The sequence below is a fragment of the Schistocerca cancellata genome, chromosome 1 (assembly GCF_023864275.1).
Source record: "Schistocerca cancellata isolate TAMUIC-IGC-003103 chromosome 1, iqSchCanc2.1, whole genome shotgun sequence".
In the NCBI taxonomy this organism is placed as follows: domain Eukaryota; kingdom Metazoa; phylum Arthropoda; class Insecta; order Orthoptera; family Acrididae; genus Schistocerca; species Schistocerca cancellata.
Genome location: NC_064626.1, coordinates 944,803,055 through 944,818,310, shown reverse-complemented (window position 1 = coordinate 944,818,310; position 15,256 = coordinate 944,803,055). Strand labels below are relative to the sequence as shown.

General features: G+C 41.7%; 1 protein-coding gene across 3 annotated transcripts in view; it reads right to left on the bottom strand.

Annotated features, from left to right (window-relative positions):
• The window catches only part of LOC126088156 (cuticle protein 63-like), a 57,600-nt gene extending 42,988 nt beyond the window's left edge, over positions 1-14,612 (bottom strand). The window contains exons 1-2 of one of the 3 annotated variants that reach the window (XM_049906281.1): positions 14,502-14,612; positions 12,950-13,240 (exon numbers count right to left, since the gene is read on the bottom strand). In XM_049906281.1, the coding sequence (XP_049762238.1) occupies positions 13,019-13,240; positions 14,502-14,513 (234 nt within the window). In that variant the 5' untranslated portion in view covers positions 14,514-14,612 and the 3' untranslated portion in view covers positions 12,950-13,018. Of the gene's footprint in view, positions 1-12,949; positions 13,241-14,501 lie in introns of those variants that run through there. The other 2 variants (XM_049906317.1, XM_049906302.1) reach the window with 2 other exon arrangements.
• Positions 14,613-15,256: the final 644 nt, after the last annotated feature.

Sequence of the window (15,256 nt, the reverse complement as noted above, 5' to 3'; positions counted from 1 at the left end):
ATATAGTGGGAATTAGTGAAGTTCGGTGGCAGGAGGAACAAGACTTTTGGTCAGTCGAATACAGGGTTATAAATACAAAGTCAAATAGGGGTAATGCAGGAGTAGGTTTAATAATGAATAGGAAAATAGGAATGCGGGTAAGCTACTACAAACAGCATAGTGAAAGCATTATTGTGGCCAAGATACACTCCTGGAAATGGAAAAAAGAACACATTGACACCGGTGTGTCAGACCCACCATACTTGCTCCGGACACTGCGAGAGGGCTGTACAAGCAATGATCACACGCACGGCACAGCGGACACACCAGGAACCGCGGTGTTGGCCGTCGAATGGCGCTAGCTGCGCAGCATTTGTGCACCGCCGCCGTCAGTGTCAGCCAGTTTGCCGTGGCATACGGAGCTCCATCGCAGTCTTTAACACTGGTAGCATGCCGCGACAGCGTGGACGTGAACCGTATGTGCAGTTGACGGACTTTGAGCGAGGGCGTATAGTGGACATGCGGGAGGCCGGGTGGACGTACCGCCGAATTGCTCAACACGTGGGGCGTGAGGTCTCCACAGTACATCGATGTTGTCCCCAGTGGTCGGCGGAAGGTGCACGTGCCCGTCGACCTGGGACCGGACCGCAGCGACGCACGGATGCACGCCAAGACCGTAGGATCCTACGCAGTGCCGTAGGGGACCGCACCGCCACTTCCCAGCAAATTAGGGACACTGTTGCTCCTGGGGTATCGGCGAGGACCATTCGCAACCGTCTCCATGAAGCTGGGCTACGGTCCCGCACACCGTTAGGCCGTCTTCCGCTCACGCCCCAACATCGTGCACCCCGCCTCCAGTGGTGTCGCGACAGGCGTGAATGGAGGGACGAATGGAGACGTGTCGTCTTCAGCGATGAGAGTCGCTTCTGCCTTGGTGCCAATGATGGTCGTATGCGTGTTTGGCGCCGTGCAGGTGAGCGCCACAATCAGGACTGCATACGACCGAGGCACACAGGGCCAACACCCGGCATCATGGTGTGGGGAGCGATCTCCTACACTGGCCGTACACCACTGGTGATTGTCGAGGGGACACTGAATAGTGCACGGTACATCCAAACCGTCATCGAACCCATCGTTCTACCATTCCTAGACCGGCAAGGGAACTTGCTGTTCCAACAGGACAATGCACGTCCGCATGTATCCCGTGCCACCCAACGTGCTCTAGAAGGTGTAAGTCAACTACCCTGGCCAGCAAGATCTCCGGATCTGTCCCCCATTGTGCATGTTTGGCACTGGATGAAGCGTCGTCTCACGCGGTCTGCACGTCCAGCACGAACGCTGGTCCAACTGAGGCGCCAGGTGGAAATGGCAAGGCAAGCCGTTCCACAGGACTACATCCAGCATCTCTACGATCGTCTCCATGGGAGAACAGCAGCCTGCATTGCTGCGAAAGGTGGATATACACTGTACTAGTGCCGACATTGTGCATGCTCTGTTGCCTGTGTCTATGTGCCTGTGGTTCTGTCAGTGTAATCATGTGATGTATCTGACCCCAGGATTGTGTCAATAAAGTTTCCCCTTCCTGGGACAATGAATTCACGGTGTTCTTATTTCAATTTCCAGGAGTGTAGATACGAAGCCCACGCCTACTACAGTAGTACAAGTTTATATGCCAACTAGCTCTGCAGATGACGAAGAAATTGAAGAAATGTGTGATGAAATAAAAGAAATTATTCAGATAGTGAAGGGAGACGAAAATTTAATAGTCATGGGTGACTGGAATTCGAGTGTAGGAAGAGGAAGAGAAGGAAACGTAGTAGGTGAATATGGATTGGGGCTAAGAAATGAAAGAGGAAGCTGCCTGGTAGAATTTTGCACAGAGCACAACTTAATCATAGCTAACACTTGGTTTAAGAATCATGAGAGAAGGTTGTATACATGGAAGAACCCTGGAGGTACTAAAAGGTATCAGATAGATTATATAATGGTAAAACAGAGATTTAGGAACCAGGTTTTAAATTGTAAGACATTTCCAGGGGGAGATGTGGACTCTGACCACAATCTATTGATTATGAACCGTAGATTAAAACTGAAGGAACTGCAAAAAGGTGGGAATTTAAGGAGATGGGACCTGGATAAACTGAAAGCACCAGAGGTTGTGCAGAGTTTCAGGGAGAGCATAAGGGAACAATTGACAGGAATGGGAGAAAGAAATACAGTAGAAGAAGAATGGGCAGCTTTGAGGGATGAAGTAGTGAAGGCAGCAGAGGATCAAGTAGGTAAAAACACGAGGGCTAGTAGAGATCCTTGGGTAACAGAAGAAATATTGAATTTAATTGATGAAAGGAGAAAATATAAAAATCCAGTAAATGAAGCAGGCAAAAAGGAATACAAACGTCTCAAAAATGAGATCGACAGGCAGTGCAAAATGGCTAAGCAGGGATGGCTAGAGAACAAATGTAAGGATGTAGAGGCTTATCTCACTAGGGGTAAGATAGATACTGCCTACAGGAAAATTAAAGAGACCTTTGGAGATAAGAGAACCACTTGTATGAACATCAAGAGCTCAGATGGAAACCCAGTTCTAAGTAAAGAAGGGAAAGCAGAAAGGTGGAAGGAGTATATAGAGGGTCTATACAAGGGCGATGTGCTTGAGGACAATATTATGGAAATAGAAGAGGATGTAGATCAAGATGAAATGGGAGATACGATACTGCGTGAAGAGTTTGACAGAGCACTGAAAGACCTGAGTCGAAACAAGGCCCCCGGAGTAGAGAACATTCCATTGGAACTACTGACGGCCTTGGGAGAGCCCGTCCTGACAAAACTCTACAATCTGGTGAGCAAGATGTATGAAACAGGCGAAATACCCTCAGACTTCAAGAAGAATATAATAATTCCAATCCCAAAGAAAGCAGGTGCTGACAGATGTGAAAATTACCCAACGATCAGTTTAATAAGCCACAGTTGCAAAATACTAACACGAATTCTTTACAGACGAATGGAAAAACTAGGAGAAGCCGACCTCGGGGAAGATCAGTTTGGATTCCGTAGAAATACTGGAACACGTGAGGCAATACTGACCTTACGACTTATCTTAGAAGAAAGATTAAGGAACGTTTCTAACATTTGTAGACTTAGAGAAAGCTTTTGACAATGTTGACTGGAATACTCTCTTTCAAATTCTAAAGGTGGCAGGGGTAAAACACAGGGAGCGAAAGGCTATTTACAATTTGCACAGAAATCATGTGGCAGTTATAAGAGTCGAGGGGCATGGAAGGGAAGCAGTGGTTGGGAAGGGAGTAAGACAGGGTTGTAGCCTATCCCCAATGTTAATCAATCTGTATATTGAACAAGCAGTAAAGGAAACAAAAGAAAAATTCGGAGTAGGTATTAATATCCATGGAGAAGAAATAAAAATTTTGAGGTTCGCCGATGACATTGTAATTCTGTCAGAGACAGCAAAGGACTTGGAAGAGCAGTTGAATGGAATGGATGGTGTCTTGAAGGGAGGATATAAGATGAACATCAACAAAAGTAAAACGAGGATAATGGAATGCAATGTCAAATTAAGTCGGGTGATGCTGAGGGAATTAGATTAGAAAATGAGACACTTAAAGTAGTAAACGAGTTTTGCTATTTGGGGACAAAATAACTGATGACGGTCGAAGTAGAGAGGATATAAAATGTTGACTGGCAATGGCAAGGAAATCGTTTCTGAAGAAGAGAAATTTGTTAACATCGAGTATAGATTTAAGTGTCAGGAAGTCATTTCTGAAAGTATTTGTATGGAGCGTAGCCATGTATGGAAGTGAAACATGGACGGTAAATAGTTTGGACAAGAAGAGAATAGAAGCTTTCGAAATGTGGTGCTACAGAAGAATGCTGAAGATTAGATGGGTAGATCACGTAACTAGTGAGGAAGTATTGAATAGGATTGGGGAGAAGAGAAGTTTGTAGCACTACTTGACCAGAAGAAGGGATCGGTTGGTAGGACATGTTCTGAGGCGTCAAGGGATCACCAATTTAGTATTGGAAGGCAGCGTGGAGGGTAAAAATCGTAGGGGGAGACCAAGAGATGAATACACTAAGCAGATTCAGAAGGATGTAGGTTGCAGTAGGTACTGGGAGATGAAGAAGCTTGCGCAGGATAGAGTAGCATGGAGAGCTGCATCAAACCAGTCTCAGGATTGAAGACCACAACAACAACAACAGTGGCAGGCGGGCTGAAAGATGGATTTGTGCACGTCTGGTCGTCTCTGCCTGTGTCAAATGCTTGCATGTTTCGTGATGGCCTAGACTGTTTTCGATTTATACTTACACTTTTCGTGATGAAGCCTTTGGCCGGAACAGACTTCTGCCGAATATACTTTTGATGAACATCTGCACTGATCCAGCTGATCCTCAGACTCGTAGTGATGTTATTATACAGGCAGCACTTACCGTTTATTCCAATAACGAAGTACTCTGGGCACTGTAGAAGTAGTTGAATATGTGACGCGAAGTACAGATAAGGACAACTGAGAATTTTTTTTTCAGGACTGTCTTCTCTGGTCTACAAAGAAACAGTCTCATAAAGAAACACTTTATGCGCATAGTGTAAAGAAGTACGTGGCAGAAGTTTGCAAAGGCCGCATCGTTTGGCACGTACAATGTCACCTTAGCGTAAACGCTCCAATCACAACTTAACCCTTTCACAGCACAACCACAAGATGTACGAGTAACAACCACCTGATAAAAATCCTTGTTGATACCGTTTCGCCAGTGTCTATCACAAATGAGGATACACACCAGAAACGGTTCTGAACCTATTCAGCCAAGATCACACACATTACCGTCCTGCAGCAACACTGCATAGGTGTGCGTGGTAAATGTGGAATAACGTCACTGGACAAGGTAGTCGCTCATTGGATTATTGTCTTAGTTGTGCTATCACCTCAGGCACAAAACATTTTAAGTGTGGAAATTTTTCCCTCTTAAGGTTTAGAAATTGGAGACGCCTTCATCATTGTACTTACCAACAGTAGTACCATTTCATGATCTTTCACTATGCACTGAATTTTCACATCTATTTCCAACAGGCTTAGGGGGTACAAAATAATTATGCTCTTCAGATTCAGTTAAAATCTCCTTCAGCATCTATCTCTGCCGGTAGCATTGTTCGATGCCCTCAAGACGAAACTAGGTAGTCTGGTGCAACAAAACATCCCCTTACACAACACATTAAGTCAATAGACATCACTATTAGTAATTTCATACAGTCCAAATAGTTCCCTCTGAGGTGATTTTAAAGCAGACATAATACACAGTGAGAGATTGACGTAAGTCCATCTCAAGGCCAGAAAAGGGTGGCCAGTTATTCTCTAAACTTTATTTACCCAAAGCACATTTTCAATTGCTGCTGAACGAACAGCTACACCCATTCATATTTGCTAACAGAACATTTGGACTGTATGGATATAACGAAACATCATTCAGAGTTTCTAGTGGACTAGTAACTTTCCAATGCTTTTTTTCCTTTTTTGAAGTAAGGGAGGGGGGGGGGGGGCAAACCATCTAGATGATATATTGGTATGTGACACTACGTATAGAGGTTCCATAAAATGCGCTAAAGTATAGAAAAAAATTATGTGCTCACCAACTTAGAAGACCTCCAGTCGTTCCATGGAAACTATTATTATAAATTTATATCAAATGTCACCGAGATCGCCAGACCACATAACTATTTACGTGAGAATGGTGCGAAATATAAATTCTCACAGTAGTGTTAGCCGGGTTTTCAAAAATTATAGCGATATCTAACGTCCGCTACTTTTCTGCAGATTTACGACCTGACAAAACGCATAATTCAGGCCATCGACACCTCTCAATATGCGCTGATCAGCATGAACAAACTGTCACACACGCATCTAAAACGCTAAAGCCCAGCAATCATATTTGCCATTCAGAAATCCCATGAACCACTGAATCCGTTGTTTGGCCCTAAGCACCGACTTCCTGAAATAACGGTCCAATGCTGGGCGCTCCCTAAAAATTATCTTACTGCAATTCATTATCAGCTGGAGGCACAATATGATTACGCTAATGTCCTATGCAGTAAACTTTTGAGGACAAAACGGTAAGGAAACACTGTGTTTCGTCATCGCTGACCTCCTACAAACATAACTTCAAGATTTTTTCCATCCAGTATCTTTAATTGCTACGGACTAGACTGAGGAACTTCTTCTAAATCAAATTATAAAATACAGGGTTATTCAAATAATGGATCTAGTTTAACTGACTTATAGTTCATGAAGTATAAACTGCGAATTAACAGTCTACATACAAAAGAATGTACAATGTTTCACAGATTGTTTGTTCTTTTTTTCACACAGGCTATAAATGTTCATTGTGTCCCCCATTGTTGCTTTGCTGCTTAGCTACGCTACTAATGGCTAACAAAACAAAACTCTGCACCTTTATCTTTCCTTAGATATTTAGACTCTTCAAGTCCCATTTCTATGTTGTGAAATTCAGGTTAGCTAAACTGGATCCATATTTTTGAAAAACTCTTTATTATCGCCAAGGTTGACCAGAACACTTCCAATAACATTCCTACTCAGAGCTTCACACATACTTTTCTCTCAAAAATAGCGTCGCATTAGGATGGCTCTTATTTTTCAAAATTAGTTTTTCTATGTGATAAGCCATAGTTTGTTTTTATTGCACGAAAATATGAGTTTCATGTAATTTGGTACCCAAATGATAAGGACTGAGATGCATATGGATTTAGAAGCATATTTGAGTAGGGGAAAGACAGATAGTAGATACTGGATAATTAAAGAATTCTTTGAAGAAAAGAGAAGCAGATGTGCGAACATCAAGAGCTCAGGCGGTAAACCATCTAAGCAAAGAAGGTAAAGCTGGAATGGGGAATAAGTATATAGAGGTTCTATAAAAATTGATATAAACTTGAAGGCAATTTTATAGAGATGGAAGAGGACACAGATGGAGATGTGATGGGAGATATGATCGTGGGAGAAGAATTTGACAAAATACTGAATGACCTAAGCCGAAAGAAGGCTCCACGAGTAATACACATTCCGTTAGAGCTAGTGACAGCCTTAGGAGAGCAAATCATTATAAAACTCTTGCTGCACAAGATGTATGAGAAAGGCGAAATACCCTCAGACTTGAAGAAGATTGTAATAATTCCAACGTCAAAGAAAGTAGATGCTGACTGGTGTGAATATTACCGAACTATCAGTTTAATAAGTTATGGTTGCTAACTACTAACACAAATTCTCTATAGAAGAATGGGAAAATTGGTAGAAACTGACCTCGGGGAAGATCAGTTTGGATTCCGGGAAATGTAGGAACACACAAGATTGTATTGGCCCTACGACTTATCCTAGACGATCAGTTAAGTAATGGAAAACCGATGTTTATAGCATTTGTAGGCTTAGAGAAAGCTTTTGACCGTGATGATTGGAATACTATTTTTGAAATTCTTAAGGTGGTTCGGGTAAAATGCAGGGAACGGAAGGCTGTTAAAAACTTGTACAGTAATCAGAGGGCACTTATTAGAATCGGGGGCATGAAGGGGAAGCAGTGGTTCAGAAGGGAGTGATACAGGGTTGTAGCCTGTCGCCTGTGTTACTCAGTCTGTACTTTGAGCAAGCAGTAAAGGAAACAAAATAAAAATTTGGAGCAGGAATGAAAATTCAAGCAGAAGAAATAAAAACTTGGAGGTTTGGCGATTACATTGTTATTCTTCTAGAGTCAGCAAAGGACCTGTAAAGGTAATTGAACGGTACGGACTATATCTTGGAAGGAGGATATGAGAAGCATCAACAAAGGCAAAACAAGGATAATGGAACGTAGTCTAATTGAAAAGCTGGTAGTGAGGGAATTAGATTACGAAACGAGACTCTGAAAGTAGTAGATGAGATTTAGTATTTTGTCACCAAAGTAACTGATGATGGCCAAAGAAGAAAGTACATAAAATCTACAGTGTCAATGGCACGGAAAGCATTTCCGAAGAAAAGAAATTTGTTAACATCGAATTTAGGTAACTGTTAAGAAGTCTTTTTTGGAAGTATTTGTATGGAGTTTAGCCACGTGTGGAAATGAAACAAGGATAATAAACAGTTTAGACAAGAAGAGAAGGGTAACTTTAGAAATGTGGTGCTAAAGAAGAGTGGTATAGATTTTTTTTTCTTTTGTAAGTTACCTATTGCAGTCATCCATAAACTTGACGCCACACTATGTGGTATAGCTCAAAGTATCTAGTTATCTAGTTTATAGACTAGGTATAACTAGGTGATGAAATCCTTAGTTTTAAGTCACAGAGAGCGACATCTCTTAAGAAATTTGTTACTCAAGTCAAATGTGATGGAAATATAAATTATTTTTGAGCCCAGTATTGATTATTTCTGGGATTTGACCGATTCTTACTATAGCCCTTTTAATATTTTCGTGTGATATTACGGCCTCATGATCCAGTGCATTGACAATAGCCATTGTTAAATCAGAAAACAAATTATGATCAAAAATGCAAATATTGTAAACTGTATAATCATTATAGGAATAATTCAAATTCGTCGAGGAACACAAACATTTTCAGTCAAAAAATTACTTTTGTGATTTATGGCTTCAGTGGCCCAAAAATATGCTCCTCAACTAAATTTACAATGATCACTCTACCTTAGTGTTCTCGAATAATATCTTGAACAAAATCGAGTATTTTATACAAATCGACATGAACCAAGTGTCTTTGACTTTTTAGCACTGACTTTCACTTTCAGATTTATTAACAAACGATTCCTCACCAACGGCTGTGCAATTTTTACTTTGGGCCTCTCCTTCTTTAATCAGCCTTTCCTTCAATAACACTTTTGAGAATGTTTCCATGCATGTGACACCTGTAGAATAAATACAAGAGATATTCATGCAAAACAAGTCTTCAATCCAACTAATATTTTAGCACATAACAGAAAATCGCATTTATGAATAATATTGTGCTAAGCAGTAGCCCGCCTTCCCAGTCTCAGATTGATATGCATGAATCCCATAAGGTTGTTCAGTACCACAATCTGAAATAACCGCAGGCAGACTTTCTGCTGCATCGTTACTTGTTACTACTTATAGTAATTTAGCATCCCAATGGAAGGCAGTAGCTTTCAGTTTCTTATCCTTAAACTGGTTCTTCATTTCAGTAGTCCTTTACTAGGAATTTCTCTCGGGAATTGTGAATAGCTGTCCCGTTGGCTACTAAAATTTGGATATATTGAACTTTGATTGTAGCTATCACTATATGAACGCTTTCTCAGCCACTGATCCTATATTTCTCAATTTCAGCTGCAAGCTTGGGTGTCATTACTGCTATACGTCGCCGTCTGTTTTTCGTTGAGTCAATGGATTTTTGAGCTAGACTCACCAGTAGATATTCCAGGAGCTACCTCAAACTCCGGTCCTTCTGATTCTACACTTCTTGAACTCGGCGGCACCATTTCTGTAAATTGATGAGACAGAAAAATGATAACGAATATCTGCACGATAGCAAGTTACACTACCGAAATATGATTAAAATTATCAGCATTCAGCGAAGAGTGGAATTTACTTTTCTGCTGTTTTAAAATGTATTTATTTTATAAACTCATACATGATCGACCCAGACGTTGAAGGTATATTTGCTTCTCTCTCGCCACTTCCCAGCTACTCTGCAATTCTTTAGTTCTGAAGTAACTCGTGAACCATTGCATGCGTGAAACCTGCCCGTCCTCTCAATCGCTGTTTGATCATAAAATGTTCCTTTCCTTAACAGTAACGATATTAAAGCACTATAATGCGCTATGTTTAGTTTTTGAGCATACCTAGCTATGACAGTCCTTGGTAGTCCTAAATTATTTCTATACGAAAACTACGACAGTGTTGTTTGTATTGACAAATAAGTCACAAAGTCGTACATTTCCCGTAGAATAAGTAATGCGTATTAAAATATGGCATGGAACCTATAACTTCATTGCGAAAGAATTATCTCACATGTATTTAGGTATAAACTATTATGAGTTCACTTTGTTAATGTAAACTTGTGTCATACCCAAATAATTATTCTGTCTTTTGACGAAGTCAAGTTACAGTCTTCTTGCCATTAATACCAAAATTCATAATCTGTGTAACCGAATTGAATTCCAGTAGAGGAAAGACATCGTTCTTGTGGAATTTCTTCACTATACACACTTCCAGTTACAAAATTTTACCTTCATAATGCAATAAATGCTAGTTTCATGTTCCATAGGTAATTCGAAGGGCCCAAAGCACACTGTCGTTAAGCTTATGTGGAAGTAAGTATCAGAGGGATCGTTGAGACAGCTTTCCGTGGATGTTCATATATATAGTGCGGGACTACAGCCCTGGCAAAGCTGGCTGACAATAAGATACACAGATGGCAGGACTCACGCTAGAATCAAGGATACACGCTACAATGTCATACGAGACACTTTCACGAGCTAAGCCATTGCAAATATTAAATGCTGGTACATTAATAACCAGTGTAACTGGCAGAATGTAGAATGCAAGCATGTAAACGTGCATGTATTGTGTTGTATAGTTGCTCAGTTCGTGGGATGGAATCCATGAGTGTTGCATTTGATTTATCAATACAGGGACGGTAATGCTGTTTGTGGATGGCCCAGGAGTTTCGTCTGATGATGTTACACACGTGCTCGATCGGAGAAAGGTCTGGTAATCGAGCAGGCCATGGTAACATGTCGTCACTCTGTAGAGCATGTTGTGTTACAACTGTGGTATATGGTCGAGCGTTATCCTGTTGGGAAACACCCCTTGGTATGCTGTTCATGAACGCCAACACAGCTGGTCGAATCACCAGATTGACGAACAGATTTGTAGTCTGGATGGATGTGGTGTCCACGAGAGTGCTCTTCCTCCTCCTCCACCATAACTCCAGGTGTATGTTCAGTATGTCTAGCATGCAGACTGGTTGGTTGCAGGCCCTCGACAGGCCACCTTCTAAACAGTAAACGATCATCACTGACACCGAGGCAGAACCAGCTTTCATTAGAAAACACAATAAGCCTCCACCCTGAGTTCTCGCTTAACACGACTAAAGTCGCAATTGGTGGTTTGGGTCAGTAGAGTGCACCATACAGGGCGTCCGGTTCAGAGCTAACCATGAAGTAACCGAGTTCTAATGGTTCTTTGTGTCATTACGGTACCAACTGCGGCTAAAACTGCTGCTGTAGATGCAGTACCGGCGCCATAGCCATAAGCTGAACACGATGGTCTTCCCTCTCAGTACTGGCATGTGGCCACCCGGAGCAAGGTCATCCTTCAACCGTTCATTCTCGTGACCAACGCTGCCAGGGATCATGTGAAGTGGGTACATTCCTGCCAAGTATTATTGTAATATCGCAAAAGGAACAATCAGTTTCTAGTAGCCTTATTAGAAGACCTCTTTCAAACTCGGTGAGGTGTTGATAACAGCGTCTTAGTTGCCGTAAGGGCATTCTTCACTAACATCAACTCACCTTGCCCAATCTCAGATGAAACTAACGCTCACGAACGTTACAGCGTGTATTTAAAGCAAACTTTGTTTCTATCCTCAGTGGCCTTACTATCCCCAGCCTTATGCGACAGGCGTTAAATTTGAATAGAAATCATGTTTCAGGTGTATAAAGAGGCTTAGAAAGTGTATTTTCCAAGTGATCGTAGTTTTTGTGGGAAGCTTTTCTTGCTATAGCTAGTTTACAGTTTATATCATTAGTTCAACCGTAACAAGTTACTTTATAGTCCAAATAGCATGGACTTTCTACAACTTTTAGTACCTTCTTTTCTTAATCTAATTCCCTCAATATCATGTCGTTTAATTTATCGACAATTGTTTACCCTTGTTTTCGTTTCGGTGATCTTATAAACTCTCTTAGAGAGTTAAACTGACCTTCCATGTCCGTTGCTGTCTGACAGATTTACAAAGTCGTTGGTAAACCTGAATGTTTTTGTTTCTGATGAATGAATTGTAATTCCCTTTCTAGTTTTGCTATGGTTTCTTTTACCATTTGTTTAATGTGGAGATATCATAACATAATTGATAGACTACAAGCATGTCTCATCTAGTGCTTTCCTTTGATGTAATCTCGGCTTTCATGGGAGTATCCGAGGTCACCGTAATAGCTATGGACTACGTGAGAGGTACTGCGTACTACCTTCTCCGCTCTTGATGTCTACCCTGATGACTATGCTATCTCCGAGCAAGATGGCACTGTCATAAGATCACAATCGTGTTACAATGGTCTGATGAGTGTTACCTTGGCCAAAAATTAATCTGATCTATATCTGATGGCAGACATCTTGGACGCTATCGGGCGCTAGCTCAGCTCACACAAACCACTGGCCCGTAATTTATGTGAAACGCGTGACTTGTGCCTGGACATCTGGTGAAACATACCTGTGCAAACGCACAGAGGACTTCTCGAATCCTCATAAAACCGAGTCGCCGGTTTACTGCGTCCGAAAGTTCGACCAACACTGTTTCACAAGAGTAGTCATAGTGTTTTGGCATATCAAATGGTTCTAATGGATCTGAGCACTACAGGACTTAACTTCTGGGGTCGTCAGTCCCCTTGAACTTAGAACTACTTAAACCTAACTAACCTAAGGACATCACACACATCCATGCCCGAAGGAAGATTTGAACCTGCGATTTGGCTTATCAATATGTATTCTGTGAAATGAATTTAAATACTTTCAGGTATGTATGTAATGAACAACACTCTCTAGAACGACCACATTGATACTAAACTGCAATATCTGACGATATTCAACATATACAAACTTGTGAAAATAATGACCAGATTGCTGGTAGCGGAGCAGACAAGTAAGCAGAAGTACTAGATTTCTGAAGCACTTCCGTTATGTACAACAGGGTGTATAAAAAGGATGCGATGGTTTGTTGAGTAAAGAAAACATTAAATAAGGCTACAGAGAGTTTATTTATACACACGCACTACACACAGACACGTATAGATTAGTTAGAAGCGCTTCAGCCGATGATGGGGTGAGCCAAGCCCAGCCCCACGCCAAGAGGGGCGTGGGCGATGGCGGGGGCGGCGACGATGGGGGCGGCGGCTATGGCGGGGGCGGCGAGGACGCGCGGCGCCAACACAGCGCCGGGGGCGGCCAGAACTCCCGCCCCAAGGAGGCCGCGCTTCTCTCGCGTCTCCTGGCTGCAAGCAACGGCCACGCAGGCGGCCAAGACAATCACCTACAAAAGAAGTGAACATTACATTTACGTCTTCGCAGGAGCTTTGCGGTGCAATACAGATTAATCGACACCGACACATTAGAAACGATAATATTCCTTGTGCAACCATTCAGACTGGATTTTTCTCTGATTGAAAATTATCAACTATCTCAAAATATATATATCGTGAAACTTCAATTATACGTTGTTACAGTAGAATTCTCGATATTAGATGGGTGTATACGGTAACTAATAAGGAGGTACTGTATAGAACTAAAGAGAAAAAGGAATTATGACAGATCTTCACTAAAAGAAAGGATTAGTCGACAGGACGCGTCATGAAGTATCAACGAATCGCAAATTTGCTACCGCAGGTAATTCGAGGGAGGTTAAAATTATTGAGGGGGGTCCGAATTTAGAGTGCAGAAAGCAAGTAACAGGAAATTCTGACTGTTTGCTGCTGTCTGTCATCAAAGGGCTGTTCTTGCATGCGCAGTGTGAATGTAAACAGGAAATGTTAACGATTTTTAATGCGGGGTTCCCAAATGAAATATTTACGTTCACACAACTTAACGGCTATGGGGGCCTTTAAATTTGAAGAAAAATAGATAATTACACTTCCAACTTAGTGTAGTGTCATATAGACTCACACCGATGTCTGAACGCACTGCAACCTATTTGTACTGAACGACATTCGCTATACATGTAAAATTTAGTTGCCTAATTGATAATATGGCTTCAAGAACGGATCAGTCAGAGCCATATTTAAATTATGAAGCCCAGCCTCACACCCAAGAACGAATTTCGTCTTTTTCAATAAAAGTCAGGAATGTTTTGATGGGAGGGTGTACTTTGGCAAGGGAAATATTTCTATTCAAGAGTCTATGACTCCGTATTCATACATATTGCGGAAGGGTACACCGACCAAATGTTTACAGATTATAACATGTCCCTTTTGTCATTAGAAGAGCAAAGTACTTGCTCACAAGGAAAAAGAAATTTAAGAGGAAACCAATCGGCAGTTAAGCCTTGCTAATATGAGATCAGAAAGTAATGCAAATTTTCAAAGACTTATGTGACAGAAAGTAATCTTTTACGGAGGCAGATCATTAAATCAGTTATATGCTAGACAAATAATTATTAAATGAGAACGAATACATTCTTCGATTAGATGTAGAACATTTACAGGCCAGGTGTCGCTCACTCTCCCAATGGAAGGTGTAACATACTCGTATGATATACGAATTTAAGTGGTTGGATGGTAGCTGGAAGTGCTACTTACCAGAAACTTCATGTTGTAAGTTGACAGAGACGTGTGCGTCGAATGCTGTGGAGTGGCCAGCGCCCGGCTTATATAGCTGCACCGACTCCACACGCAGGGCGTTGGCCGCCACAGCTGTCGGCCTTCAGTTTCCCACAGTAGATGACGCCCGTGGTGACAGCCTCCACACTGTCGTGACCTGTCCAGTTCCTACGCTTCAGGATATTAAAACACTGAAGTTCCTGCTTTTTGAATTTTTACGTATTGGTACTCCTATGCTGTTGTACTGTACACAACAATCATGAACCTGACACTCCTTTTTATTGTCTGCTGGCTTGGCTACGAGAGGAGTAGTCAACGTGTAGACTGATAAGGATTGTATCATAGCCCGAAAGTCTGAGACCAAATTAGATTGCTGTTAATATACTGATAACTGGACCATGAGACCTGTAATCACGGATTCTCAGTCTTAGGTTCGTTGTTGGGGGACCAGTCTCGAGTACTTGGCTGGAATATATTTCATGCGACGGCCACTAGTATCACTGAAGTTTTGTGCGTATCACTTATAATAGTCACGTTGGTAATATTTCGAGCCAGCGAGCTCCAAGCAGCTGTTGATGTTCTGGACTAATACCTGCTAGTGGTAGTGGTAAAAAACCTGTCTGTGTACTCCTTGTTTCTTTCTTTTTTCTTTCTTCGTGAGAAGATTCCATAAAAATACAGTATTTACTTCTGAATCAATTTAGTGCACCTGCTTTAACAGGAATGATAAAATA